Source organism: Felis catus, chromosome B4, assembly GCF_018350175.1.
Source record: "Felis catus isolate Fca126 chromosome B4, F.catus_Fca126_mat1.0, whole genome shotgun sequence".
Classification (NCBI taxonomy): domain Eukaryota; kingdom Metazoa; phylum Chordata; class Mammalia; order Carnivora; family Felidae; genus Felis; species Felis catus.
Window position 1 is genome coordinate 75,150,299 of NC_058374.1, and position 26,872 is coordinate 75,177,170.

Below are 26,872 nucleotides of genomic sequence, written 5' to 3' on the forward strand. Positions count from 1 at the left end.
GCTATAATTATCCTAATACTAAATTTTTTTTTTTAATATTGGAAACAAGACAAGGGTGTCTGCTCTCACTGTTTCTTTTCAACATTGTACTGGAGGCCCTAATAAGTGCAAAAAAGGGCAAAAATAAAAAATAAAATCCACATAGTTTAGAAAAGAAAAGTAACCTTGTCATGTACATAGAAAATTTAGAGGAATCTACAAAGAAGTTACTAGACTATAAGTGAATTCAAGAAGGTCACATGATACAAGGTAAATACAGAAATCAATTATATTTTTATAAATAAGCAACAAACAGTGGGAAAATAAAAGTAAAGCAATTCAATTTATGATATTTAAAATATGATATACTCAGAGATAAGTTTAACAAAAGATGTGTAAGATTTGTACACTGAAAACCAGAAAACACTGCAGAGAGAAGTTGAAGAAGTTTAAATACATGGAGAGATACACCATGTTCATGGATTGAAAGATTCACTATTATTAAGATATGTTATCTCCAAATTGTTCCTTAGTGTCTTTAGAAGAAAACATAGGAGAATAGCTTTGCAACACTGAGAGCATTTTGGTGAAACAACAAAAAATGTTAATTTTATTAAATCTTGACACTTGAGTATACATCTTTTTACTTTTCCGTGTAACAAAATGGGAAGTATGCATAAATCTCTTGTGCTGAAAAACAAAGCAGGATGGTTGTCTTAAGATAAAGCATCTGTACATTTATTTCAGTTGTGAACTGAAGTAATTACTTTTTGAAAAAAATAGAATAGCACTTTTACTTGAGAGAATGTATTCAAAATGGATGAAAGACCTAAATTGAGATAGGAAACTATTAAAATCCTAGAGGAGAACACAGGCAGCAACCTCTTTGACCTCAGCTGCAGCAACTTCCTACTAAACACATTGTAGAAGGCAAGAGAAACAAAAGCAAAAATGAACTATTGGGACTTCATCAAGATAGAAAGCTTCTGCACAGCAAAGGAAACAATCAACAAAACTAAAAGGCAATATACGGAATGGGAGAAGATATTTGCATATCTGATAAAGGGTTAGTATTCAAAATCTATAAAGAAATTATCAAGCTCCACACCCAAAAAACAAATAAACCAGTTAAAAAAAGGTCAGAAGAGATGAATAGACACTGTTACAAAGAAGACATCCAGATGGCTAACAGACATATGAAAAAATGCTCAACATCATTCATCATCAGGAAATACAAATCAAAACCACAATGAGATACCACCTCACACCTGTCAGAAATGGCTAAAATTAACAACACAAGAAACAACAGGTTTTGGCAAGGATGAGGAGAAAGGGGAACCCTTTTGCACTGTTGGTGGTAATGCAACCTGGTGCACCCACTCTGGAGAACATCATGGAGGCTCCTCAGAAAGGTAAAAATAGAACTACCCTATGATCTAGCAATTGCACTACTTGGTATTTACCCAAAAGATACAAAAATACAGATTCAAAGGGGTACATGCACCCTGACATTTATGGTAGCATTATAAACAATAGTCAAACTATGGAGAGAGCCCAAAAGTCCATTGACTGATGAATGGATAAAGAAGATGTGGCACATATATACAATGAAATGTTATTCAGCCATCAAAAAGAATGCAATCTTACCATTTGCAATAACATGGATGGAGCTAGAATGTATTACGCTAGTGAAATAAGTCAATCAGAGAAAGACAAATAGCATATGATTTAACTCATATGTAGAATCTAAGAAACAAAACAGATGAACATATGGGAATTGGCGGGAAAATGAGAGAGGGAAACAAACCACAAGAGTAAACTGAAGGTTGATGGAGGAAAGTGGATGGGGGATTGGCTAGATGGGTGATGGTTATTAAGAAGGGCGCACTTGTGATGAGCACTGGATGTTGTATGTAAGTGATGAATCACTGAATTCTACTCCTGAAACCAATATTGCACTGTATGTTAACTAAAATTTAAATTAAAAAAAATATTTGCCAGACTTTTTCTTAAAATCAACATAAATAAGCATGACAGAGAAAAATAAAACTGACATTATTTGTTGCTAGTGGTAACATTCTGAGATTGGTGATATTTTTGGATGTGATTTTTTATATTATCTAAGTAACTAAGTTAATATTTGGAACATCTGTATAATACATATTTGGAACATCAGGGAACCAGTATTTCTCATATGACCAATGCATGGTATTTTAAAAATCATTCCTGGATGAAAGTTCTACTCAAAATGCAATATAGACCAATGTATTTTAATAGAGTATGAAACAATCATTGATATAGTTTCAGATCTGAACATGCTCCTCCCTTTTCAATAACGTATCTGTCTGAGGCAGGATATTCTTCATATACTTCAGAAAAAACAGGTTCAGCTATCTTCATTAAGTCAGACATTAAAAAGATTTGCAAAAATGTATAACAATGCTACTCTTCTCATTTTTTTGTTTCAGAAAATATAATTATTTTAGTGACAATGATACTTATGTTGGGGCACCTCGGTGGCTCAGTTGGTTAAGCCTCCGACTCTCGATTTTGGTTCAGGTCATGATCTCATGGTTGATGAGATCAGGCTCCGAGTCGGGCTCTGCACTGACAGCATGCAGCCTGCTTGGGATTCTCTCTCCTTCTCTCTCTCTGCCCCTCCTCTGCTTGTGCTTGCTCTCTCTCTCTCTCTCTCTCTCTCTCTCTCTCTCTCAAAATAAATAAAAATAAAACATTAACAAATGCTACTTATGTTAACACATAATGGATTTATTATTGTTATTTTTAGGTGAATTGAAAAACATTTTTTAAATTCTCAGTTTTAATTAAAATTTTTTGAGAGTGAGTGGGGAAGGGGCAGAGGGAGAGAGAGAGAATCTTAAGCAGGCTCTACGCCCAACATGGAGCCCAACTCAGGGCTCCATCTCATTATGGTGAGATCATGACCTGAACCAAAATCAAGAGTTGGACCCTGAACTGACTGAGCCATCCAGGTGCCCCTCTCAGTTTTAATTTATAAAACAGTAAATATCAATAGGTATAACCCACGTTAAAAAGATACCTTTGGAGTCTTCAATAAGTTTTAAGAATATAACAGGGATTCTTTTTTTAAAAATATAATTTATTGTCAAATTGGCTAACATACAGTGTGTAAAGTGTGCTCTTGGTTTTTGGGGTAGATCCCCGTGGTTCATCGCTTACATACAACACCTAGTACTCATCCCAACAAGTGCCCTCCTCAATGCCCATCACCCATTTTCCTCTCTCCCCCTCCCCCCATTAGCCCTCAGTTTGTTCTCTGTATTTAAGAATCTCTTATGGTTTGCCTCCCTCCCTCTCTGTAACTATTTTTTTTCCCCTTCCCTTCCTCCATGGTCTTCTGTTCAATTTCTCAAGATCCACATATGAGTGAAAACATATGGTATCTTTCTCTGATTTATTTCACTCAGCATAATTACTTCCAGTTCCATTCACATTGCTGCAAATGGCATGATTTCATTCTTTCTCATTGCCAAGTAGTATTCCATTGTATATTCAAACCACATCTTCTTTATCCATTCATCAGTTGGTGGACATTTAGACTCTTTCCATAATTCGGCTATGTTGAAAGCACTGCTATAAACATTGGGGTAAATGTGCCCCTATGAATCAGTACTCCTGTATCCTTTGGATAAATTCCTAGTAATGCTATTACTGGGTCATAGGGTAGTTCTATTTTTGACGAACCTCCACTCTGTTTTCCACAGAGGCTGCACCAGTTTGCATTCCCACCAACAGGGCAAGAGGGTTCCCGTTTCTCCACATCCTCACCAGCATCTGTTGTTGCTTGAGTTGTTCATTTTAGCCACTCAGACCAGTGTGAGGTGGTATCTCAGTGTGGCTTTGATTTATATTTCCCTGATGATGAGTGACGTTGAGCATCTTTTCATGTGTCTGTTGGCCATCTGGATGTCTTCATTGGAAAAGTGTGTATTCGTGTCTTCTGCCCATTTCTTCACTGGATTTTTTGTTCTTTGGGGGTTGAGTTTGGGAAGTTCTTTATAGATTTTGGATATTAACCCTTTATCTGATATTTCATTTGCAACTATCTTTTCTCATTCCATCAGTTGCCTTTAAGTTTTGTTGATTGTTTCCATTGCAGTGCAGAAGCTTTTTATCTTGATGAGGTCCCAATAGTTCATTTTGCTTTCAATTCCCTTGCCTTTGGGGATGTGTCAGCAAGAAATTGCTGCAGCTGAGGTCAAAGAGGCTATTGCCTGCTTTCTCCTGTAGGGTTTTGATGTTTTCCTGTCTCACATTTAGGTCTTTCATCCATTTTGAGTTTATTTTTGTGTATGGTGTAACAGGGATTCTGATACCAAATAATTTGAGAACTGCTACAGTAGGACACTGCTTCAATCCCACAAAGTGTTGTCACTCAGCTGCCATGATAAATGAGATTTCAAAAGGCCATTCTTCCATTTTATAATGGCAGCGTCAGGGTGATGGAGAATATGGTAAAACCAATAAACTCCATTGGCATGAGCACATTGCTCATAATTTTTTTCTGGAAAATGAACTCTCTGGTCAGAAGCAAGACTGTGTAGGGACACCTGAGTGGCTCAGTCAGTTGAGTGTCCAACTTTGGCTCAGGCTGTGATCTCATGGTTCATGAGTTTGAGACCCACATTGGGCTCTATGCTGTCAGTACAGAGCTTGCTCTGGATCCTCTGTCCCTTTCTCTCTCTCTGCCTTTCCCTTGCTTGCGCTCTGCTCCCTCCCACCCCCCAAAAAAGAAGCAAAACTGAGTAGAATACGATGACAGTCAATATGGCAATCCAGCAGCCCATGGATGATGGTTTTGGAATCTCACCATCTGGAGGACTTTCCTTAGAGCAGATACAACTTAACTCTTTGTAATATCTTGTCTTCATTTTTTCATATTTTACAAAGCTGATACTTTTATTTCTAGGAATACTCTATTTTTCTTCATCCTTGTATAACCTCTACTTGAATTTACTTTTCTAGGCATTTCTTAAATGTATAATAAAAGAAAAAAATGAGTTTTCATTATAGCATAGTGGCAATATGAAAAATCATATTGATCAGAATGAACTGGAGCACAGTCACTTGGTTTGCAACTAATTTGTCAAACTTTACAGGAAAAAAAGGAAAGATAGAAGGTGTTATGGGTGGAATTGCAATTGTGTCTCTCAAAAAAAGATATGTTGAAGTCTTGATATCCTGCACTTCAGAATACAATCTTATTTGGAAATAAGGTCTTTACAGAGGCAATCAAGTTAATAATTAGGGTGGTCCCTAACCTAATATGACTGGTATCCTTAGGAAAAGGGGCAATTTGGACACAGAGCCAGACATGGATAGAAGGAAGATTATAATATGAAGACACAGGGAGAATGCCATGTGAGGACAGAGAATTAGAGGGATGCAATGGGAAGACAGGGTCTAAGGAATGTCCAAGGCTACTGAAGATGGGAGGAGGCCTAGAACAATTCTCTCTTAGAGCACTCAGAAGGAACCAACTTTGGAGACACAAAATTAGGCAGATGGTAAAATATTTATGGGAGTAACTATATTAACCAACCCAACCTTTATCCCAGAAACCAAGCACTGAGTATTGAATACTTAATACATCAGGCCCACTGAATGTTGAATGAAGATCCTTGAAAGTGGAAATCTCCCTAAGGTATATGTCAATCATCTTGCTCCTTATTCCCTGTTCTTGGTCCAAAACATTAGACATTAAATGTTTTTTTAATAAAATAAGTACTGATAATTGGGATGAAAAACAAATATAAAATATGAATTTCAAATATATTTTATCATATTGTTAATTAATACTATTTTATAACATTTATTTTCTTTAAATATGGGAAATATAATACCTACTCTTCTAGGGGCAGTTCTTTCCTTCCTTCCTCCTTCCCTCCCTCCTTCCCCACACCCACACCTTCTTCCTTCCTTCCTCCCTTCCATTTTTCCTTTTTCTTCCTCCCTTCATTCCTTCCTTCCTTCCTTCCTCCCTTCCTTCCTTCCTTCTCTTTCTTGTTTTCAACTACCCCCAAATTTTATTTATTACAATATCACCAAAATAACAATAGGAAGATATATTTTTTAAATAAAAAGATTATCCAGAATTCTATCTAAGCAATAGGTGCTTTGGGATGATCAGGGCCTTGGAAATGAAAGTGTGGTGAAGTCAGGATAAACACAGGTATTGGGATCAAAATACCTAGTCCTAGTTCTGCTCTGTAGGAATAAGCTATTAAATAACCCCTCTGAGCCTCAGTTTTCCCATATGTAAATGGCAGATGTTTAACATAAAACTGTTGAGAGAATGAAAGAAAAATAAAATTATCCTTTATTAAGTTAATTTTACATATAAGAATATAGGATCACATGGGTTCAATAACTTTCACAAAGTCACCATCTAGTTAACTCACCAATTCCAAGGCCCAAATTCTATTAGAACTGACCCATACTATATGAAACCTTTTAACTTCACTTTTCAATGGTATATGGTGATTATGTAGCAAAATTGGTAGCCAGGGCTGACTCAACCTGCATAGCCTGTCTAGCTGCCCAGTTCAGTTCAAGTTCTTCATCTATTAATGCCTTCTAACCCTCATAGGGCTCCAAAGGTCCATGGGTTAAGGTCTTAATTTTCCAGACCTCATCTCTGTTTAGCAAAAACTTTGGATACAAGGCAATAGTTTGTGGAAGAGTAGATCACAATCACAATCACAATCAATCACCCAAGCTTGATTTTTCATGTTTGCTTCACCAGAAAATGGTATTTTCATTTCTAGAAAAATACAAAAGAACTTTTAAGCCTGTATCAGGTAAAAGGAAATATAAGAAGCCAAATTTGAACACATGGCTTAGGGGTGCAGGGTATTACAGAAAATAAAAAGATCAGAGGTGAAGCAAAAAAATCACAGTTTGGGCTGCAATAGGGTGCATCACATTTGGTCATACCTGGGCTGGGAAGGCTAACTCTGTCATCAGACCATACCATTTAGAGGCACATGAGTCTCAAGACAGAGAAGGGATCTTGAATTTGGTCAAGAAGAAGGCTGCAGAGTTTGGCTCATTGACTGCCTTTGTGCCAACAAGAGTTCAAAGATTGCTGAGCCCATGCAAGTAGTAGGACCTTCACTAACACAACAAATGCACCAGTAGGAAGTGAGGAGGGTGGCCTGCTAAGGAAGCCTAATCCTGGAGAGTAGGGGAAAGGCCAAGAGAACCTTCAGAATGGTTCAGAGCTCAAAGTCAGGATACAGTGAAAGGTGAAGGTGGCCTGTCCTGGCCACTCAAGGAGGCTTCCATCAGGATCACTTCAAGAAAAGTGACTACCCAGGCAGGCTGAGAAAAATAGGTCAATATATATTGCCAATAAGAATCAAAGCAATGATGTAGAAATGAGCCTTAAAGCTAAGGAAAAGTACTTATACACCATAGGACTGTGCTTTAATAATTTATGGACATATCCGTCTGACCTTGTGACTCAGGTGCCAAACCAAGTTTATATATTGAGCCAACCACATGCTCACTAAAACAGGAGTGCTGTTGTCTTTTTTGTGACTGCTGAGTTGTAGATCCTTTTAAAGGGCAGGTTAAAAAGTTGGGTTAGATAGGAAAAAGGCATTATATGTCCTTTCTCAAGCACAAGGTGACTTAATCTAGGCCAGTTGGACCCTTTCACTCAGGCATTTTCATTATCAAAGGTTATGGTTGTCCAATAGGGGGACAATCTGAAGAGATTATTCATTAATTTCCATGACTTAGATCTCCACAGGTACTCTAACTCCTGACCTACCCGAAGTTTGGATCTTCAGCTTTCTCTTTGATTTCTTGAGATGCTCAATTTCCTTCAAATATATTCTATTATTATTATTATTATTATTAATTATTAATATTTTGCTGAGGACAGCCATGTGGTATGTCTTTCCATTTATTCAGAGCTTGTTTCATGTCACTCAGTATAGTTTTATTCATACAAATTCTGTACCTTTTTTTTTTTTAACATTTTATTATTTTAGAGAGTGAGAGAGACAGAGCACAAGCAGGGGAGGGGCAGAGAGAGGAGGACACAGAAATCAGAAGTGGGCTCCAGGCTCTGAGCTATCAGACAGAGCCCGATGCAGGGCTTGAACTCATGAACTGCGAGATAATGACCTGAGCCAAAGTTGGCCACTTAACCGACTGAGCCACCCAGGTGCCCTTGTACTTTTTTGGGGGTTAAGTTTATTACAAGTTATTTTGTGATTTTGTTGCTAATGTGAATGAATGATTTTTTTTTTCCATTTCCAGTTCAAATTGGTTACTGACAGGATAGTAAAAGGCTATTTTTTTTTGTATTTATTTTGTGTGTTGCCAACTTAGTTTCTCTTATTACTTCTCATACTTTTCACCCCACCCTATTGAATTATCTATGAATATAATCACATTATCTGCATATAAGAATAAGTAACTGGTTTTCTACGATCATTCTAAGTATTTCATCATCATGTCTTATTACCTTAGTTATAATCTTCAAAACAATATTAGGAAATAGTGGAGAAAACAGGCATCTCTGCCCAATTTCTGATTTTAATAGTAATTACTTCAGTATTTCACCATTTATTTTGATGTTTACAGTTTTTAAGGAATTTTGAAATATGCCATACATCCTGAATAGTACATGTAACATATATGTATAGTTTAGCAAATAATTACAAAGTGAAGATCTATGTAAACACTATATAAGATTTTTTAAGATTTAAGTACATGTAACATATATGTATAGTTTAACAAATAATTATAAAGCAAAGATCTATGTGAACACTATAAGAAAAAAATTAACATTTTTTTAAAGATTATCAGCACTGGGAATGTATACCACTCCATTATATGAACCTTGTTCCTTCCCCTCTTATGATAACCCAAGCTGCCCTAACATTCTTACTGATTTCCTTGCTTACTTTATGATATTACCATTTATAATGCATCTCTAAATAAAATAGTCCTGTTTGCCTTTACTTGAATTTTATATGAATAGAATAATGTATTACATATAATTTTGTTCAATATTATATTCAAGATTCATTCATGCTATTCCATATGACTATAGTTTGTTAATTTTCATTCATTATATTCACTTCACAGTATGGATATATCAAAATTTATCTATTTCTATTACACATGGCCATTTGAGTTATTTTCTGATTTTGGTTATTACAAACAGTGCTACTATGAACATTCTTGTACATTTATTTTGGTGCAATGAGTATGAGTTTCTCTAGGATAAATACCTAGTGGAATTCTGGGCTGAATTAACTTTACCATATAATGGGTCACTGAAACTTTTCCTAAAATGAGAGTCCTCATTGTTCCACATTATTGCCAATACTTCATTTTATTGGACTCCTTAATTTTTCCCATTCTGATACCTGTTTAATGGTCCTTTTCATTGTGGCTTTAATTTGCATGACTACTATTAAGGCTGAGAAACTTAAAGATTTAGACTTCCTCTTCTATCAAGTTCCTGTTCTTTTTGCTCATTTTTCTATCAGAATGATTTTTTTCCTTTTTATAATGTAGGATATTGGGATTTTTGGTATTCATATGTGTGGCAAATATTTTTCCCACTTTGTGGCTTGTCTTTTCATTCCTAAGAGAGTTTTGATAAAGTTCATAATTTTAATATAATTGTATTTGTCAACTTTTTATACTTAGTGCTTTTCATATCTTGTTTTTAAAAATCCTTCTCTATCATCAATACATTGTCCTGTACTACTTATAAAAGATTTATAGTTTTGCCTTTCACATTTAGTAGTTTAGTCTAATGGGAATTGATTTTTACATATGGTGGGTGAGGATAAAATTTCATTAATTTTCTACATGGATAACTAATCATCCCAGCCCTACTGACTGAAAAGTCTATCCTGAATGAATTGATATGTCTTATGATCTCAGTATCCATTTCTGTATTTCAGGCCCATTTCTGAGTTCTCTTTCCTTGTCCATTGGTGTATTTGTCTCTGTGTTAGTAATAGAAAATCTTAGTTACCGTTTTATAATAAATCTTGATGTCTGGTGAAACAAGATCATTTACCTTGTTCTTTTTTTAATGTTTATTTATTTTAAGAGAGAGAGAGAGAGAGAGAGAGAGAGAGAGAGAGAGAGAGAGCAGGGGAAGGGGCAGAGAGAGAGGGAGACACAAAATCCTTAGCAGGTTCCAGGGTCCAGCTGTCAGCACAAGGCCAGACGTGGGGCTCCAACCCACAAACCGCGAGATCATGACCTGAGCCAAAGTCAGACGCTTAACCGACTCAACCACACAAGTGGCCCTACCTTGTTATTTTTAGCTTCAAGGGTAGCTTGGCATTTTTTGGACCATTTTGCTTCTACATAAATTTTATTTTATTTTTTATCTTTTTTTAGTTTTTCTTTATTTTTTCTTTATTTTTTCTTTTTTATTTTTTTCTCATACATTTTATTTTATTTTATTTTCAATATATGAAGTTTATTGTCAAATTGGTTTCCATACAACACCCAGTGCTCATCCCAAAAGGTGCCCTCCTCAATACCCATCACCCACCCTCCCCTCCCTCCCACCCCCCATCAACCCTCAGTTTGTTCTCAGTTTTTAAGAGTCTCTTATGCTTTGGCTCTCTTCCACTCTAACCTCTTTTTTTTTTTTCTTCCCCTCCCCCATGGGTTTCTGTTAAGTTTCTCAGGATCCACATAAGAGTGAAAACATATGGTATCTGTCTTTCTCTGTATGGCTTATTTCACTTAGCATCACACTCTCCAGTTCCATCCATGTTGCTACAAAGGGCCATATTTCATTCTTTCTCATTGCCACGTAGTACTCCATTGTGTATATAAACCACAATTTCTTTATCCATTCATCAGCTGATGGACATTTAGGCTCTTTCCATAATTTGGCTATTGTTGAGAGTGCTGCTATAAACATTGGGGTACAAGTGTCCCTATGCATCAGTACTCCTGTATCCCTTGGGTAAATTCCTAGCAGTGCTACTGCTGGGTCACAGGGTAGGTCTATTTTTAATTTTTTGAGGAACCTCCACACTGCTTTCCAGAGTGGCTGCACCAATTTGCATTCCCACAAACATTGCAAGAGGGTTCCCGTTTCTCCATATCCTCTCCAGCATCTATAGTCTCCTGATTTGTTCATTTTGGCCACTCTGACTGGCGTGAGGTGATATCTGAGTGTGGTTTTGATTTGTATTTCCCTGATGAGGAGCGACGTTGAGCATCTTTTCATGTGCCTGTTGACCATCCGGATGTCTTCTTTAGAGAAGTGTGTATTCATGTTTTCTGCCCATTTCTTCACTGGATTATTTGTTTTTCGGGTGTGGAGTTTGGTGAGCTCTTTATAGATTTTGGATACTAGCCCTTTGTCTGATATGTCATTTGCAAATATCTTTTCCCATTCCATTGGTTGCCTTTTAGTTTTGTTGATTGTTTCCTTTGCTGTGCAGAAACTTTTTATTTTCATAAGGTCCCAGTAGTTCATTTTTGCTTTTAATTCCCTTGCCTTTGGGGATGTGCCAAGTAGGAAATTGCTACGGCTGAGGTCAGAGGTCTTTTCCTGCTTTCTCCTCTAGGGTTTTGATGGTTTCCTGTCTCACATTCAGGTCCTTTATCCATTTTGAGTTTATTTTTGTGAATGGTGTGAGAAAGTGGCCTAGTTTCAATCTTCTGCATGTTGCTGTCCAGTTCTCCCAGCACCATTTGTTAAAGAGGCTGTCTTTTTTCCATTGGATGTTCTTTCCTGCTTTGTCAAAGATGAGTTGGCCATACGTTTGTGGGTCTAGTTTTGGGGTTTCTATTCTATTCCATTGGTCTATGTGTCTGTTTTTGTGCCAATACCATGCTGTCTTGATGATTACAGCTTTGTAGTAGAGGCTAAAGTCTGGGATTGTGATGCCTCCTGCTTTGGTCTTCTTCAAAATTCCTTTGGCTATTTGGGGCCTTTTTTGGTTCCATATGAATTTTAGGATTGCTTGTTCTAGTTTCGAGAAGAATGCTGGTGCAATTTTGATTGGGATTGCATTGAATGTGTAGATAGCTTTGGGTAGTATTGACATTTTGACAATATTTATTCTTCTAACCCATGAGCACGGAATGTTTTTCCATTTCTTTATATCTTCTTCAATTTCCTTCATAAGCTTTCTATAGATTTCAGCATACAGATCTTGTACATCTTTGGTTAGATTTATTCCTAGGTATCTTATGCTTCTTGGTGCAATTGTGAATGGGATAAGTTTCTTTATTTGTCTTTCTGTTGCTTCATTGTTAGTGTATAAGAATGCAACTGATTTCTGTACATTGATTTTGTATCCTGCAACTTTGCTAAATTCATGTACCAGTTCTAGCAGACTTCTGGTGGAGTCTATCTGATTTTCCATGTATAATATCATGTCATCTGCAAAAAGTGAAAGCTTAACTTCATCTTTGCCAATTTTGATGCCTTTGATTTCCTTTTGTTGTCTGATTGCTGATGCTAGAACTTCCAACACTATGTTAAACAACAGCGGTGAGAGTGGACATCCCTGTCGTGTTCCTGATCTCAGGGAAAAAGCTCTCAGTTTTTCCCCATTGAGGATGATGTTAGCTGTGGGCTTTTCATAAATGGCTTTTATGATGTTTAAGTATGTTCCTTCTATCCCGACTTTCTCGAGGGTTTTTATTAAGAAAGGTTGCTGAATTTTGTCAAAGGCCTTTTCTGCATCGATTGACAGGATCATATGGTTCTTTTCTTTTATTAATGTGATGTATCACACTGATTGATCTGCGAATGTTGAACCAGCATCTATCTATTTTTAATATAAAATTTATTGTCAAATTGGTTTCCATACAACACCCAGTGCTCATCCCAATATAAATTTTAGAATCAACTTTTTAAATTAAAAAAAAAGTATTCTGGATTTTTGACTGACATTACTCTGAATATATAAATCAATTTGGGAACAACTGGCATCTTTACAATAACCAGGCTACCAATTCATAAGCATGGTATATTACTCTCCATTTATTTAGGTCTTCTTCAATTCTTCTCAGTAGGCTGCTGTTATATATTTATGTTTATTAATTAAGTATATACAAAGGGTGCTTTGTTAATCTTTTAATTTTGTTTCTATAATGATCATGTCTATTCTCCACTCCATATACTGGTATACAATATATATTTAGATCAAATGCACATTCTGTATTTTTAAATGTGAGACCTCAAGTGAGAGAGTTTAAGAAAAATAAAATAGGTACAATATACTGATTTTCAATCTGACAATTGATTAATTATTATTTTTACTTTTCCCTGCTGTATTGGTCACACTTTTCCAGAAAAATAGAAAGAACAGAAGAGAATGGAATAGAAAAAGAGATATACATTGCTTCTTGGCCTTTTGGCTAAGACAAGTGTAGGAAAAGAGATTTGTTATGAGGGATTGACTGGCATGATTATGGAGGCTGAGAAATCCCATGATTGCTGTCTGCAAGCTGGAGTCCCAGAAAATCCAGTGGTGTAATTCCATCCAAACTCAAAAGCCTAAGAACCAGGGGAGTCAGTAGTGTAAATTCCCATCTGAGTCTGAAGGCCCAAGAACAAGGAGCCCTAGTGTCTTAGGTCAGAAGAAGATGGATGTTCCAGCTCAGAGAATGCAAATTTTCCCTACCACTGCAGTTTTGTTCTATTTGGGCCCTCAACCAATTGTTGAAGGTTGGGCCTTCAACAATGCCCCACATTGGTGAGGGTAATCTTTACTCAGTTCATTGATTCAAATTCATCTGGAAACATCCTCAAAGACACATCCAGAAATAATCAATTCGGCCAGACACCCTGCTCTGCTCCAAATATGCTTTATCTGTGTCAGCCCTGCTATCTTCTCAATGAAGCCAAGATCCCTCTCAGATTATTTTGCAAAGGGCTGCTAGATAGGAGCCTATATATCAAACTCTTTTCCCCACCCTCCATTTTTGTGATAGTTTATTTGCTTTGAAGTCCAGACAAATACTTGAATTTTTTTAAGGACATAGGGTGAGCTCACATTTATCATTTTCTTATTTTTTTTTAAGTTTTTATTTATTTATTTTGAGAGGGAGTGCAAATGGGGGATGGGCAGAGAGACTCCCAAGCAGGCTCTGCGTTGTCAGTATGGAGCCTGATGTGGGGCTCCATCTCATGAACCATGAGATCACGACCTGAGCTGAAATCAAGAGTCAGACCCTCAACCAACCGAGCCGCCTTGGCACCCCCAAATACTTGAACTTAATTGAAATGAAATTTCCCCAAGTGCTCTATGCCCATAAAAATCTTTCCTCTTTAGAGATAATTTTTTTCTATTTCCTGAGCAGAATCACGCAGCTTTTATTGTACCATGAGGCACACTTTTGTTGCTTCAGCATCCTCTGCAGAGCAGCCTTCACCTCCTGGTTCTTGAGGCTGTAGATGAGGGGGTTCAGCAAGGATGTGATCACACTGTACTGAATGGAGACCACACGCTCCAACACTGAGCCTGAAGCAGGGCTGATGTACCTGAATAGAGCTGTCCCATAGAACAAGAGCACCACGGTGAGGTGGGAGGAGCAGGTGGAGAAGGCTTTGGCTTGGCCCTCAGAGGAGCGGATGTTCAGAATGGCACAAATTACTCTGGAGTAAGAGAAGAGGATCAGGGGAAGTGTCAGCAGCCCTAGAAATGCACAGGACACTGCAAGAAGAATCTCATTGACAATGGGATCGGTACAGGACAGAGGAAAGAGAGGAGGTAGCTCACAGCTAAAGTGGAGGATGATGTTGGACCCGCAGAAATACAACTTGTGGATGAAGAGACTATTCAGCAAGGAAATCAGAAATCCCACTGCCCACGATATGCTCACAATCACAATACAGAGAGGTCTGTTTATGACCATGGTGTAGACCAGAGGGTGGCAGATAGCAGCATAGCGGTCATAGGCCATGGCAGAGAGCAGACAAGCTTCTGTCCCCCCAGAGAGAGTGAAAAAGAAGCTCTGAGTGATGCATCCCCACATTGAGATGCTTTTATTCTGAGTTAAGAAGTTCTGTAGCATCTTGGGCACAGTGACTGAGGAGAAACTGAGATCCAGGAAGGATAGGTGTCCAAGGAAGAAGTACATGGGTGTGTGGAGGCGGGGATCAACCCTGATCACCAGGATCATCACCAGATTCCCCACCAGGGTCAGGAGGTAAATCCCCAGGAACAGCACGAAGAGCATGGTCTGGATCTGGGGGTCACTGGATAATCCCAGGAGGACAAACTCAGTAATCATACTGACATTTTTCATGGTTGCTTAGAGATTCTGTCCCTCAAAAGGAATGAATCATTTTTCCACTTGATAAGACATTGATCTGAGTCTTTCTCAGCGAACAGGAGTTTTCTACTTGCAGACAATATATCTCCTTACCTATAGACCAAAACAGGAAACTCAGGATAAGGAAGTGTCTTCTCAGATACAATCTCTTCACTTGCCCTTCTTTTCTAACTACTAGCACTATCTTGTCATGATCTCTATACCTTCACCCTACATGACTTTTTTTAAATAAAAATACCATGCACATGTAAGTCAGGTACATCCTGGAATCAAAAGAAGGGAAAAGAGCCCCAGTGGCTAAGCCTAGAAAACCTTTTATGGTTAAGGGCTAGGAAGCCCATGCACAAGTGATTCCTTCTCAGAATAGTAAGGTCATAGACTCACAGTAACTAAGGTGGTGTCATAGTGGACTTTAAACCCTTCATTTTACAAATAAGGATGGGGCGCCTGGGTGGCTCAGTGGGTTGGGCATCTGACTTCGGCTCAGGTCATGATCTTGTGGTTTGTGAGTTCCAGCCCCATGTTGGGCTCCCTGCTGACAGCTTGGAGCCTAGAGCCTGCTTCTGATTCTGTGTCTCCTCCTCTCTACCCCAACCATGCTCATGCTCTGTCTCTCTCTGTCTCTCAATAATAAGTAAACATTAAAAAAATAAAAAAAAAAAACAAATGAGGATAATGCATTGCCTAAGTTCTCTTGGCAAGGTGATGTTGAGGTTGGGACTAAACCAGATGTTCCAACTCATCTGATATGCTAGTGCACCACACTTGTGGTTTTGAATTGATTATTAGAAGCTGAATTTTGTGTAGTTTTGGCATCACAAGGAACTTTGCTAGTAGGGAGTTCACTTAAATTGTATTTTAATATTCCTTGGCTCTGATACTTAGCCAGTGGTATCTACAGTTCTGTGTCAGCTGCTATTGAAGTGGAAAGAGAACTAGTCTTAGAGTACAGTAGTTACCTTGAGTCTTAGCTCAAACATTCTAATGGTATCATTTGGTAAAAGTTACTCAGTTTCCTTAAGCCTTACCTTATTAATCTGTAAAATTGGGTAAATTAAACAAATACTTTTATAAACCAGAGGGCTCATAACATGCTGTGCAAAAATCAAATTTTTGTATGTATGAAGAAAGATTGACATAGAATATTGAAAATAGAAATAATTTCTCTATTGGGAAGTAGGTTTATGGGCATTTTTTTCTTGTAAACAGTTTCTCTAATGTCGTAAAATTATTTTTCCATTGATTACTTGCCCCCCCCCCCTTTTTTTTTTTATAAAGAAATGACTTGGAGACTTTCAGGAAACTCTCAGTCTAGCTTGTTTTCTCCAAAGAGAAAGGCAAAGGGAAAATTGGATTGAAGTGAGAGAAAAGCCCCAGGGCAAAGGAAGCTGAACTCCTAAAAAGAATATTCTTTTGTGGTCTCTTCCCCAACACCATTGGGCATCTCAGTAGTTTGGTTCTATGTGGGTACATAAGACTGGTGCCCTTTTGAAATCCCTCATACCTAGGATTCCAGAACACTACCAGGGCTGTGTTTTCAAAGTGTGTTGAATGCAACCTTATATATTCTGCTGTAGTGCTTTAGGGACCACTCTAAATGGTGAGGGAGTGAGGAGTCAGAGGAGTCTTTGGGCCCTCACATCCATCTCAATTGCCTCAGCTCTTCTTACATCTATTTGTCATACTTGATTTGGTGGTAGAATTTCATTGAAGCAAAGGGTTTCATTAATAAAAACTTTCTAAAACCCAGTGAACTAGGGATTCCATTGCCAAAAGGACTACGAATCTCTCTCTGTACTTCGTCTTTTTCATTTTCAATGCCCCAGGAAATCTCCTTCCTACTCTTCATCTGGCTTTGTGGCCAATAACACATTCCCATTTAAAACAAAAGCCTCTGGGGCGCCTGGGTGGCGCAGTCCGTTAAGCGTCCGACTTCAGCCAGGTCACGATCTCACGGTCCGTGAGTTCGAGCCCGCGTCGGGCTCTGGGCTGATGGCTCAGAGCCTGGAGCCTGTTTCCGATTCTGTGTCTCCCTCTCTCTCTGCCCCTCCCCCGTTCATGCTCTGTCTCTCTCTGTCCCAAAAATAAATAAACGTTGAAAAAAAATAAAATAAAAGCCTCACTTTTTTTGTGTGTGTCCAGAACCAGATGCATAAAGAAACAATAGGAAGGGGGCACCCGGGTGGCTCAGTCGGTTAAGTGTCTGACTCCAGCTCGGGTCTGATCTCACAGGTCATGGGTTCAAGCCCTGCATCGGGTTCTGTGCTGACAGCTTGGAGCCTGGAGCCTGCTTCGGATTCTGTGACTTCTCTCTCTGTCCCTCCCTTGTTCATGCTCTGTCTCTCTCTGTCTCTCAAAAAATAAATAAACGTTAAAGAAAATATTTTTTTTTAAAAAGAAAAGAAACAATAGGAAGACCCCACATGGACAAACGGCAGAAGACTTAATCTTCCAGCTCAACTATTATCTGACCGGAAGCAGCAATGTCTGACTTTGAGAAAGTTACTTCCCTAGTCTGGGTCCAGTGTAAACTAGAGGGGCTTGGGTCGGAGGTGTCTACAAATCTTTCCCAGTGACATATATCAGTGTGCCTCTAAGGCTCTCACCAACCATACTGAGCAGGACTGCTTTTGGTCCGATGTGTCTTCTGGTTTTCTAGCCAGGCTGCCTGCCACGGGACACTGCTGCAGAAGGAGACGCGGCTCCAACAGCTGGAGATGAGAGCCAGGTCCCATGAAAAGCGGACTTTGTTTTCCAGCCAATTATATGAGTAGAGACAGATACAGACAGGCAGTGGTTAAGAGCCAAAGTGTCCTGGTGAAGGTCTTTCTGGAGGTGGCTCTCTTATGACTTGGATTTTTCTCTTCTTTTTTTTCCCCCTTTCACTCCCTAATCCTTGAAGAGAGCTCCTGGCCAGTTAGTATGACTTGTATTTCTTCTTTCATTAAATCGCTCGGATCTTATGCCAGGTGGGCCCTGGGGAGGAATGGGGAGGAGAGGCTCCAGAGAGTCAAGAATTGTTCCCTGCCCATGGGAGAGGCAGCATTAACCCGAACCAAAGGGGCCACTGGTCCTAGGACAAAGTGGCTACTGACATGGCTATTGCCAAAAGAGGTCTGGCTGAGGGCATACAAGTGCAGAAAGCTCCTGGCCACAAATTGCTTTACTAATTAGGAAGAAGGGGTTCAGGAGGTTCTGTAAAGTTTCTGTCTTGTCTCTGGTAGTGCTTCGATTTTTAATGTGAATATGCACATGCACACACACACGCACACAGCCAGGTCCACACAATTTAAAAGGTCATTACTCCTATGAAGACACTCCTTTCTCAACCCTTGCTTCTCTAGCTTTCAGCTCAGGCTCTTGCCTCCTATTTCACAGAGAAAATGTTCCTTTTTCTAATTTTGTTGTGTGGCTCTCTATTGGTCCTCAGCACTGATTGTTGCTCAAGCTTTTCCCATTTAAAAGTGTAGGGGCAGAATCAGTAGCCCTTCCTCCTCCAAGGGAGCTGGTTTTCCTAGGGTCAGTACTGTGGCAGGAAAGGACCTATTCTGAAAAGGAAACATGTGGTGAGTATAGACACAAGAAAAGGTGAAACCAAAACTTTGGTCTACCTCTACAAACTAGAAGTTACTCCTCTGTAACAGGGAACTAGAGAGAAGCTAACTAACTGGAGGATATAAGAAAGCATATCAGACTCCAGGCTGCTGGATTTCCCAACCACTTCCTTGTCTTTCCTTCTCTTTATAGCCACATTTTTTTTTGAGGGGGAAGGAGTATACTGTATACTGTAGTCTCTTCCTCATTCACTTCTTGGTCCACTGTAATCTCTCTCTTTCTGTTTCCTCTATTGCCCCCAGGGACAATTTACCTACTATATTCAGATGTGCATGAGAGGCGTTAAGGCATTTGTGGACTCAGGTGAAGGCTTTGCCTCGGCCCCCAGAAGACTGGATACCTAGGATGTTTCTGGACTAGGAAAAGAGGCTTAGAGATAGTTTATAAGCCCAGAAATGGAAATGATCTCACAAATATTAACTGTTGACAGTAAGATCTATACTGGATGAAGGAGGAGTGAAGGCAGCTCAGAGATGAAGAGAGGCTAATGGACCTACAGAAGAGGAAGTTTAACGTATCAGTCAGCTTAGGTCAATTATGCTGTGATAATAAGTGACCCAAAATTTCAGTGGTTACCAACAATAACAATTCACTTATCATGTTACATGTCTGTTAAGATAGCTGTGGCTCTTTTACTACATAGTCTTTACTTCAAGACCTAGACTTATAGAGCAGCCTTTATTTTTATTTTTTATTTTTTGGATTTTGTGGTTGTATTTAATATGATTTATGGAATGTTTATGAAGTAAATGAAATCTATGCAACTGAGAAACAATGATAAAATCTTGAGGAATTATGTTTCATGTATCTTTATAAGACTACCTAAGTCACACTATCTTTTTTTAAAAGTTTTTATTTAAATTCCAGTTAGTCAACATAATAATAGTTTCAGGTGTACAATATAGAGATTCAACACTTCCATACAATACCTGGTGCTCATTATAACTACGCTGCACAAAGCAATTTACACATTTAATGTAATCCCTATCAAAACACCCCCAGAATTTTTCACAGAGCTAGAACAAACAATCCTAAAATTTGTGTGCAACCACAAAAGACCCCGAATAGCCAAAGCAACCTTGAAAAAGAAAAGCAAAGCCAAAGGCATCACAATTCCAGACTTCAAGTTATATTACAAAGCTGTGGTGATCAAAATAGTTTGGTACTGACACAAAAATAGACACATAGACCAATAGAACAGAATAAAAAACCCAGAAATGAACCCACAACTATCTGATCAATTGGTCTTTGACAAAGCAGGAAAGACTATCCAATGGGAAAAAGACCGTCTTTTCAATAAATGGTGTTGGGAAAACTGGACAGCTACATGCAAAAGAATGAAACTGGACCACTCTGTTACACCACACACAAAAATAAATTAAAAATGGATGAAATACCTCAAAGTGAGACCTGAAAGCACCAACATGCTAGAGGAGAACACAGGCAGTAACCTCTTTAACACTGACTGTAGCAACTTCTTTCTAGATATGTCTCCTGAGGTGAGGGAAACAAAAAGCAAAAATAAACTATTGGGACTTCTTCAAAATAAAAAGCATCTACACAGCGAAGGAAACAACAAAATAAAAAGGCAATCTATGGAATGGCAGAGGATAATTGCAAATGACATATCTGATAAATCTACAAAGAACTTATACAACTCAACACCCAAATTAAAAATTGGGCAGAAGGCATGAATAGATGTTTCTCCAAAGAAGACATACAGATGGCCAACAGACACATGAAAAGATGTGTAACATCACAGATCCCCCTCAGGGAAATACAAATCAAAACCACAATGAGACACCACCTCACACCTGTCAGAATGGCTAACATTAACAACATAGGAAACAAGAGGTGTTGACAAGGAGGTGGAGAAAGGGGAACCCTCTTGCACTGTTGGTGGGAATACAAACTGGTGCAGCCACTGTGGAAAATGGTATGGCGGTTTCTCAAAAAGTTAAAAATAGAAGTACAAGGTGATACAGTAATTGTACTACCAGCTGTTTGCCCAAAAATAAAACACTAATTCAAAGGGATACATGCACCCTGGCTCCCAGTCCCTCCCAACCTATTTCTAAGACTTTTTCATCTTTTGTTCTCCCCAGATGTTCTCCCTCTCCTGCTGGGATACACTAACTTACAACTTGTATTTTATATTGTACCCCATGGAGAAAAATCTTAATTCCCTTCCTTTTTTCCCTCCCTACCCAAAATCTAATTTTACACACTCTCCATCCCAACCTCCCTTACTTAAACTTTACTTATAAGATAATAACTATTATTTATTTAATGCATAATTTACACCAGGCACCATAACAAGGTCTGTATATGCTTTTGATCTCATTTAATTCTTATAAAATCTTGTAACATAGGTATTACTGACCCCATTTCTGTGGGTCAGAAAGATTAAGTGACATACTCAGTCATAGACCTTACAAAGTAGTAGAATTGGGACTCACTCCCAAGGCTCTCTGAGTCCCATTACCATGTTTTCCCTACTTTGCAGCACTATAGAAGTTTGCTTATGAGTAAGTCTTTCCTGGTTTGGAAACTATGCTTTCTCCTGGGGGAACTTGGGAACCCAGACAGGAATTAGGTGGTCCTGGGATTTGGGGCCACTGGCTCTGTCTGGAACTTCTCCTTACCCAGGATGTCTGAATGCTCACAGAGATATAGGTATCAGGGATATGATTTCTTGGAACAGAAATGGGGACTTTTGGGCCAGGGAAAATTCCAAGAAGAGAAAACTAAAGGAAAAGCTGAATTGAGCACTATGAGCAATTAACGGCTGAAAGCAGAACTCTACAGAGGTGGAGGAATTAGCATATGAGAGATGACCCTTCTAGTTTTCCCTCTCCTGTTTCCCTACCTGAAGCATCTGAAGAAGTCCTGGTGGCGATGAATTAAAAAGTGATGGTAGACATGAAAGATTAGGATTTATTCATGCAAAGAGGAATTCTCTGATCCTCTTTCCTAAAAACAGCAGCCAAAAGAACCCCCAAAAAACCCAAAAAACAAAAAACTTCCATGTTCTTCATTATACTCTTGCAAAAGTTACTTTTGCTATGTTTTGATCCCATCTGGAGCCAGATACTGGCCTCAGTGAAACTTAGAAATTCCTAAGATTCTAGACTATAGTGCAAGTTTTCTGGAGTCTTTTTTGGGCTCCATGGAGCTTCCTCAGGGCCACAGGAGCCACTACAGGTACTGAGAGGCTACTCAGTGTGTGGGCCTTCCCCCATCCCCACCTACATGTTCTATAATCACTATGGCTCTTCATTTATCTGAGATATATATTAGGGAATCTTTGAACAGAAGTAGGAGAAAGACTTCCTCTTTGGTTTCCATATTCATGACTCTAGCCATCCTCCTTCTTAAAAATGCTTTTATCTATCTATCTATCTATCTATCTATCTATCTATCTATCTATCTCCCAGACATGAAGAAACAGAACACAAAACTCCAAATAGCCAAGTAGGTAAAGAGCTGAAACTTGCAGAATAGTTACTACTTCATTTTGTGACTTGAGGAATAATCTTCCTCGTCTTGGGTTCAATTTCTAGTTCTAATAAAAATTTAGAACTAGTGTCCATTCAGATCCTTCTAGCTAGATGTATTTCTCATTCACTAACCTACTCATTGAGCAGGCCTGTCCTGGGTCCAAAATGTACCCTGCACTTTGAGCCAGGCTGTCTACTGACTCCAAAGTAGGGCTCTAACATGTCAAAGAAACCTTAGCAGTAGGGGTCTTCTGCAGATGGTTCCAAATGGATTCATCACAAAGCAGGCTTAGTTCCTGATCAATGCTAGGTCTGGAGTCAAGTTCAAACTCAAAACAGCTCACTTCAAGATCACTTCTAGGGAAAGGCTAAAGTGTTCAGACATCCAGCTGATGCTTTTTTGAGTCTTTTGGTCTCACCTAAGAGAATCTGGTACCCATCTATTATTTTACTCTTCTTTTGTCTCCCTTGGTGTTGAGGAGAGCTCATGCCCAGTTCATGTGACTTATATATGTTTCTCTTCAACACTTTGTTGTTAATCTTGTGCCAGGTGGGCCCTGAAGAGGGATGTTGAGTAGGCACTGCTGGGAGCCAGGAATTGTTCACTGCTCATAGGAGAGACAGGAGGTGGACAAGCTACCACTATTGTGGCTTCAGGAAGACACAGGAGTGCAGAAGGCTCCTGGTTACAAACTGCTTTGCTAAGAGGGGAACAGGGGACCTGATGAACTCTAGTGTATGAGACTCTACTGAGGACTTGTTTCGTCCTGAATTCTGAGAACACCCCATCTTTCTCTCTCTCTCTCTCTCTACCCAAGCACACATACTTTCCTTTCCCAGTGTGACTAGTTCAATAGTTTCATTACTCTCCTGAAACTATGTATGCCTTTAATCCTATACTCCTAACTCTCAGCTGATAATTTCCGGAGGAAATGTTCTGTTCTTGCTACAGGTGACCTCTAACTTCCTAATCTCCACACATGGAGTTCTTCTTTTCTCCCCTTCAGCCTTAGGGGAAGGCCCTCTTTCATCTATGGTCAGTGCCTCTCTCTGCCGTGGATCCTAGCCTGACCCTTCTCTTTGAACATCTCCATGAATCAACCATGCTCTTTCTCTTGTATTGTCTCTCCCTTCCATGGAGACTTTCCACTCAGTATATACAAAGAAACTGCTTAGGTTTATTTATTTAAAATAGAACAGGAACAATTAGTAACCCTCTCTTCTATAAGAAGCCTTAAAGGGGCGCCTGGGTGGCTTAGTCGGTTAAGCAACTCACTCTTGATCTCAGCTCAGGTTGTGATCTCACAGCTTGTGAATTTGAGATCCACATAGGGCTCTGTGTGGATGGTGCAGAGCCTGCTTGGGATTCTGTCTCTCCTTCTCTCTGACCCTTACCTGCTTGTGCTCTCTCTCTCTCAAAATAAATAAATAAATAAATAAACTTCATATATATATATACACATATATATATATACTCACATATATATAAATATATGTGTGTATATATATATGTGTATATATATGAGTATATATTGTTTATTTATAAATAAACTATATATATGTGTGTGTGTATATATATATATATCTTATATCCTTATAGATATATAAAATATATATATATATATTTTATATCCTTAAAATATAATGGAGTTTAGAGCCCTTCCATGAGTAATCAAGTCAATTGCTTTTAAAAGCTTCTACATGTAAAAACACTAAGATTTAGATACCTTTCCAATGGAGACACAAGGAAAGTACAAGTTAGTGAAAATTTTACTCACCCATCTACATTTTAATCCATTTCTAAGATTGCCTCAACCCTTCAGAAAAGATATATATGGAATATACTCCATAGTATATAACACCTCTGTTGTATCCCATAGTCAAGTACATTACTATTTCTATAATGAAACTTCTGAGTACTCCTTCTAAGTGGGGTAGAAAGAGACTACAAATAATCCCTTTTATTTTTTTCCCCAGAGTTTGTTTCTTGGAAGAAATGCTGCATCATGTGCCCAGTATACCCTTTTAAAATCAAAACCTCAAGGGGTTCCTGGCTGCCTGAGTTGGTAGAGTATCTGACTTTTGATCCCAGTGTCATGAGTTCAAGCCCCACACTGGGCATGCAGCCTACTTAAAACACACATACATACATAGATGCATACATACTTCAGAAATTCAAAGTTTTTATTTTTCAATTCAGTGCAGATAATAGTGGGAGGGAGGGAGGGAAGGAGAAGGGGAGAGAGGGAGAGAGGGAGAGAGGGAGGGGGAAGAGGGAAGGAGAGAAACAGGATGGTCATGAATTTGGACTCTGTAGTGCAGAATTCCTGGGTGTCAATCCTGACTCCACCACTCACTGGCGAAGTAAACTCAAGTAAGTCCATGGCCTTGGCAGCCCCCAGTTTTTTCATTTATAAAAAGGGACCTTTTACCTTACAAGATTGCTATAATGAATACATAAGATTGCTTTAAAGTATACAAGAACAGTGCTGGCCAATAGCTTGATAAATGGTAGCTCTTATGTCTGTTTTTATAGCAAAAATTAAAGTAGAGACAGGAAGCTTACAACAAAAATTATTTCATAAGACATTAGAAATAAAGTAAGCCATAATTTATGACCTTAAGTGTAAAAACCACAGTAATATTTAATAAAAAGTTTTAAGTATCCTCATAAAAAGGCACAGATTTAAGAAACAAAATCTAATGATACGCTGCCTAAAGTACATATAACAATATAATACAGAACTGTTTAAACTAAAATGATGGACAAAGACACTATTAGTGAAAATATATAAAAAGGAAGAACAACTGTTTGCAAGCCAGCTTGTCTTGAAGCTCTCCACACTAAGGGTGACCTTGAGGGACAGCTGAAGCTGAATTGGGTGCAAGCCAGGGTGCCCCAAGGTGTTCAGCACAGGGGATGCCTTGGCTAGGTTGACTGGAGCTGAGGGTGGTACAAGCGGGAGTGTTCCAGGGTACTCTGCACAGGGGGTGCCCTTGCAAGGTGGCTGAAACCGATGCAAGCATGGACCTGGGGTTCCCAGGGTGCTCCATGCAGGGGGCACCCTGGCAGGCTGGCTGGATCTGAAGCAGTCAGCAGAGAGATTCCTGAGTGCTCTGCATGGGGTGGGGTGGGGGGTGCCCTAGCAAGCTTTCTGTTATGTGCTAAGTGAAATAAGTCAGACTGAGAAAGATAAATACCATATGTGGAATCTTAAAAAAAACACACACACAAATGAATAAAAGAAAAAGCAGAATCAGAGAACAAACAGATGGTTGCCAGAGGGGAGGGGTGTGAGGGGAAAGGCAAAATGGGTGAAAGGAAATGGGAGATACAGGCTTCCAGTTATGGAATGCATAAGTCACAGGGATAAAACGCACAGCATAAGTAATATAGTCAATGATATTGCAGTAACTATGTATTGGGACAGATGGCTATACTTGGAATGAACACAGCATAATGTATAAACTTGTTGAATCATTATGCTCTACACCTGAAGCAAATGTAACATTGTGTGTCAACTATAGCCAAATTAAAAAAAAAATTAAATAGAAAGAACAAGTGGAAATACTAACATCACAGAAAGTGAATTCAAATAGAAACATTAAGCCAAAAAAGAATTCCATTTTATAATATGTATAATCCACAATAAAGACAAAGCTATCAGGATCTTTTATGCTACATAGTACAATTTCACAATGAATTTTGAAAACATTTTGAAAAAATTTCAAAAAGCAAAAACATAGAAATATAAGGAAATATAGCCAGAAGCACAATTATGGTGGCAAACTGATATCTAACTATCTAGCTATCTAGCTAGCTATTTTTAGTCTTTGACAGATGAAATGGGGGGAATCAATCAACAATATTGTACAAGATTTGAATATATAATCAATAAGATAACACAATCTAAATACTGAAAGCTAAATATCAATCACTATTAATTATAAAATACATATGAACACTTCCCAAATACAAGTTAATTTAATTTAATGTTATTTGAAAAGATGTATCCTTGAGTGGGTTTTCTCATGAATGTAATGATCGTTTAATATTAGGAAAATTTATAATTGTTCCAATAAGAAGATGTATATGATAATCTCCATAAATTCTGAAAATCTACTTTATAAAATTTGATACCTATTTTGATAGTATCTCTTTAAAACTAAAACAGATAGCTATAATGTGAAAAAAATATGGAGTATATATAAACTGATATGTAATGTCATAACAGTGAATTGCCAGATTCATTTTTATTAAAATTAGGAACAAAACAAGAATGATTGCTAAAACTATTACTTTTTAAAAAATATTTATTTTTTGAGACAGAGAGAGAGTGAGCATGGGTAGGGGAGGGGCAGAGAGCGAGTGGGGACAGAAGATCCGAAGTAGGCTCCACACTGACCACAGCAAGGCTGATGTGTGGCTGGAACTCACA

At 38.4% G+C, this 26,872-nt stretch overlaps 2 protein-coding genes across 2 annotated transcripts in view; both read right to left on the minus strand.

The window, feature by feature from the left end:
• The window catches only part of ZNF641 (zinc finger protein 641), a 165,539-nt gene that overhangs the window by 24,407 nt on the left and 114,260 nt on the right, over positions 1–26,872 (minus strand). The window lies entirely within an intron of this gene.
• LOC123386589 (olfactory receptor 8S1-like) lies at positions 14,144–15,782 on the minus strand. Its single transcript, XM_045061686.1, has one exon. It carries the CDS (start codon positions 15,289–15,291, stop codon positions 14,329–14,331), a length of 963 nt encoding a protein of 320 aa, XP_044917621.1. The 5' UTR covers positions 15,292–15,782; the 3' UTR covers positions 14,144–14,328.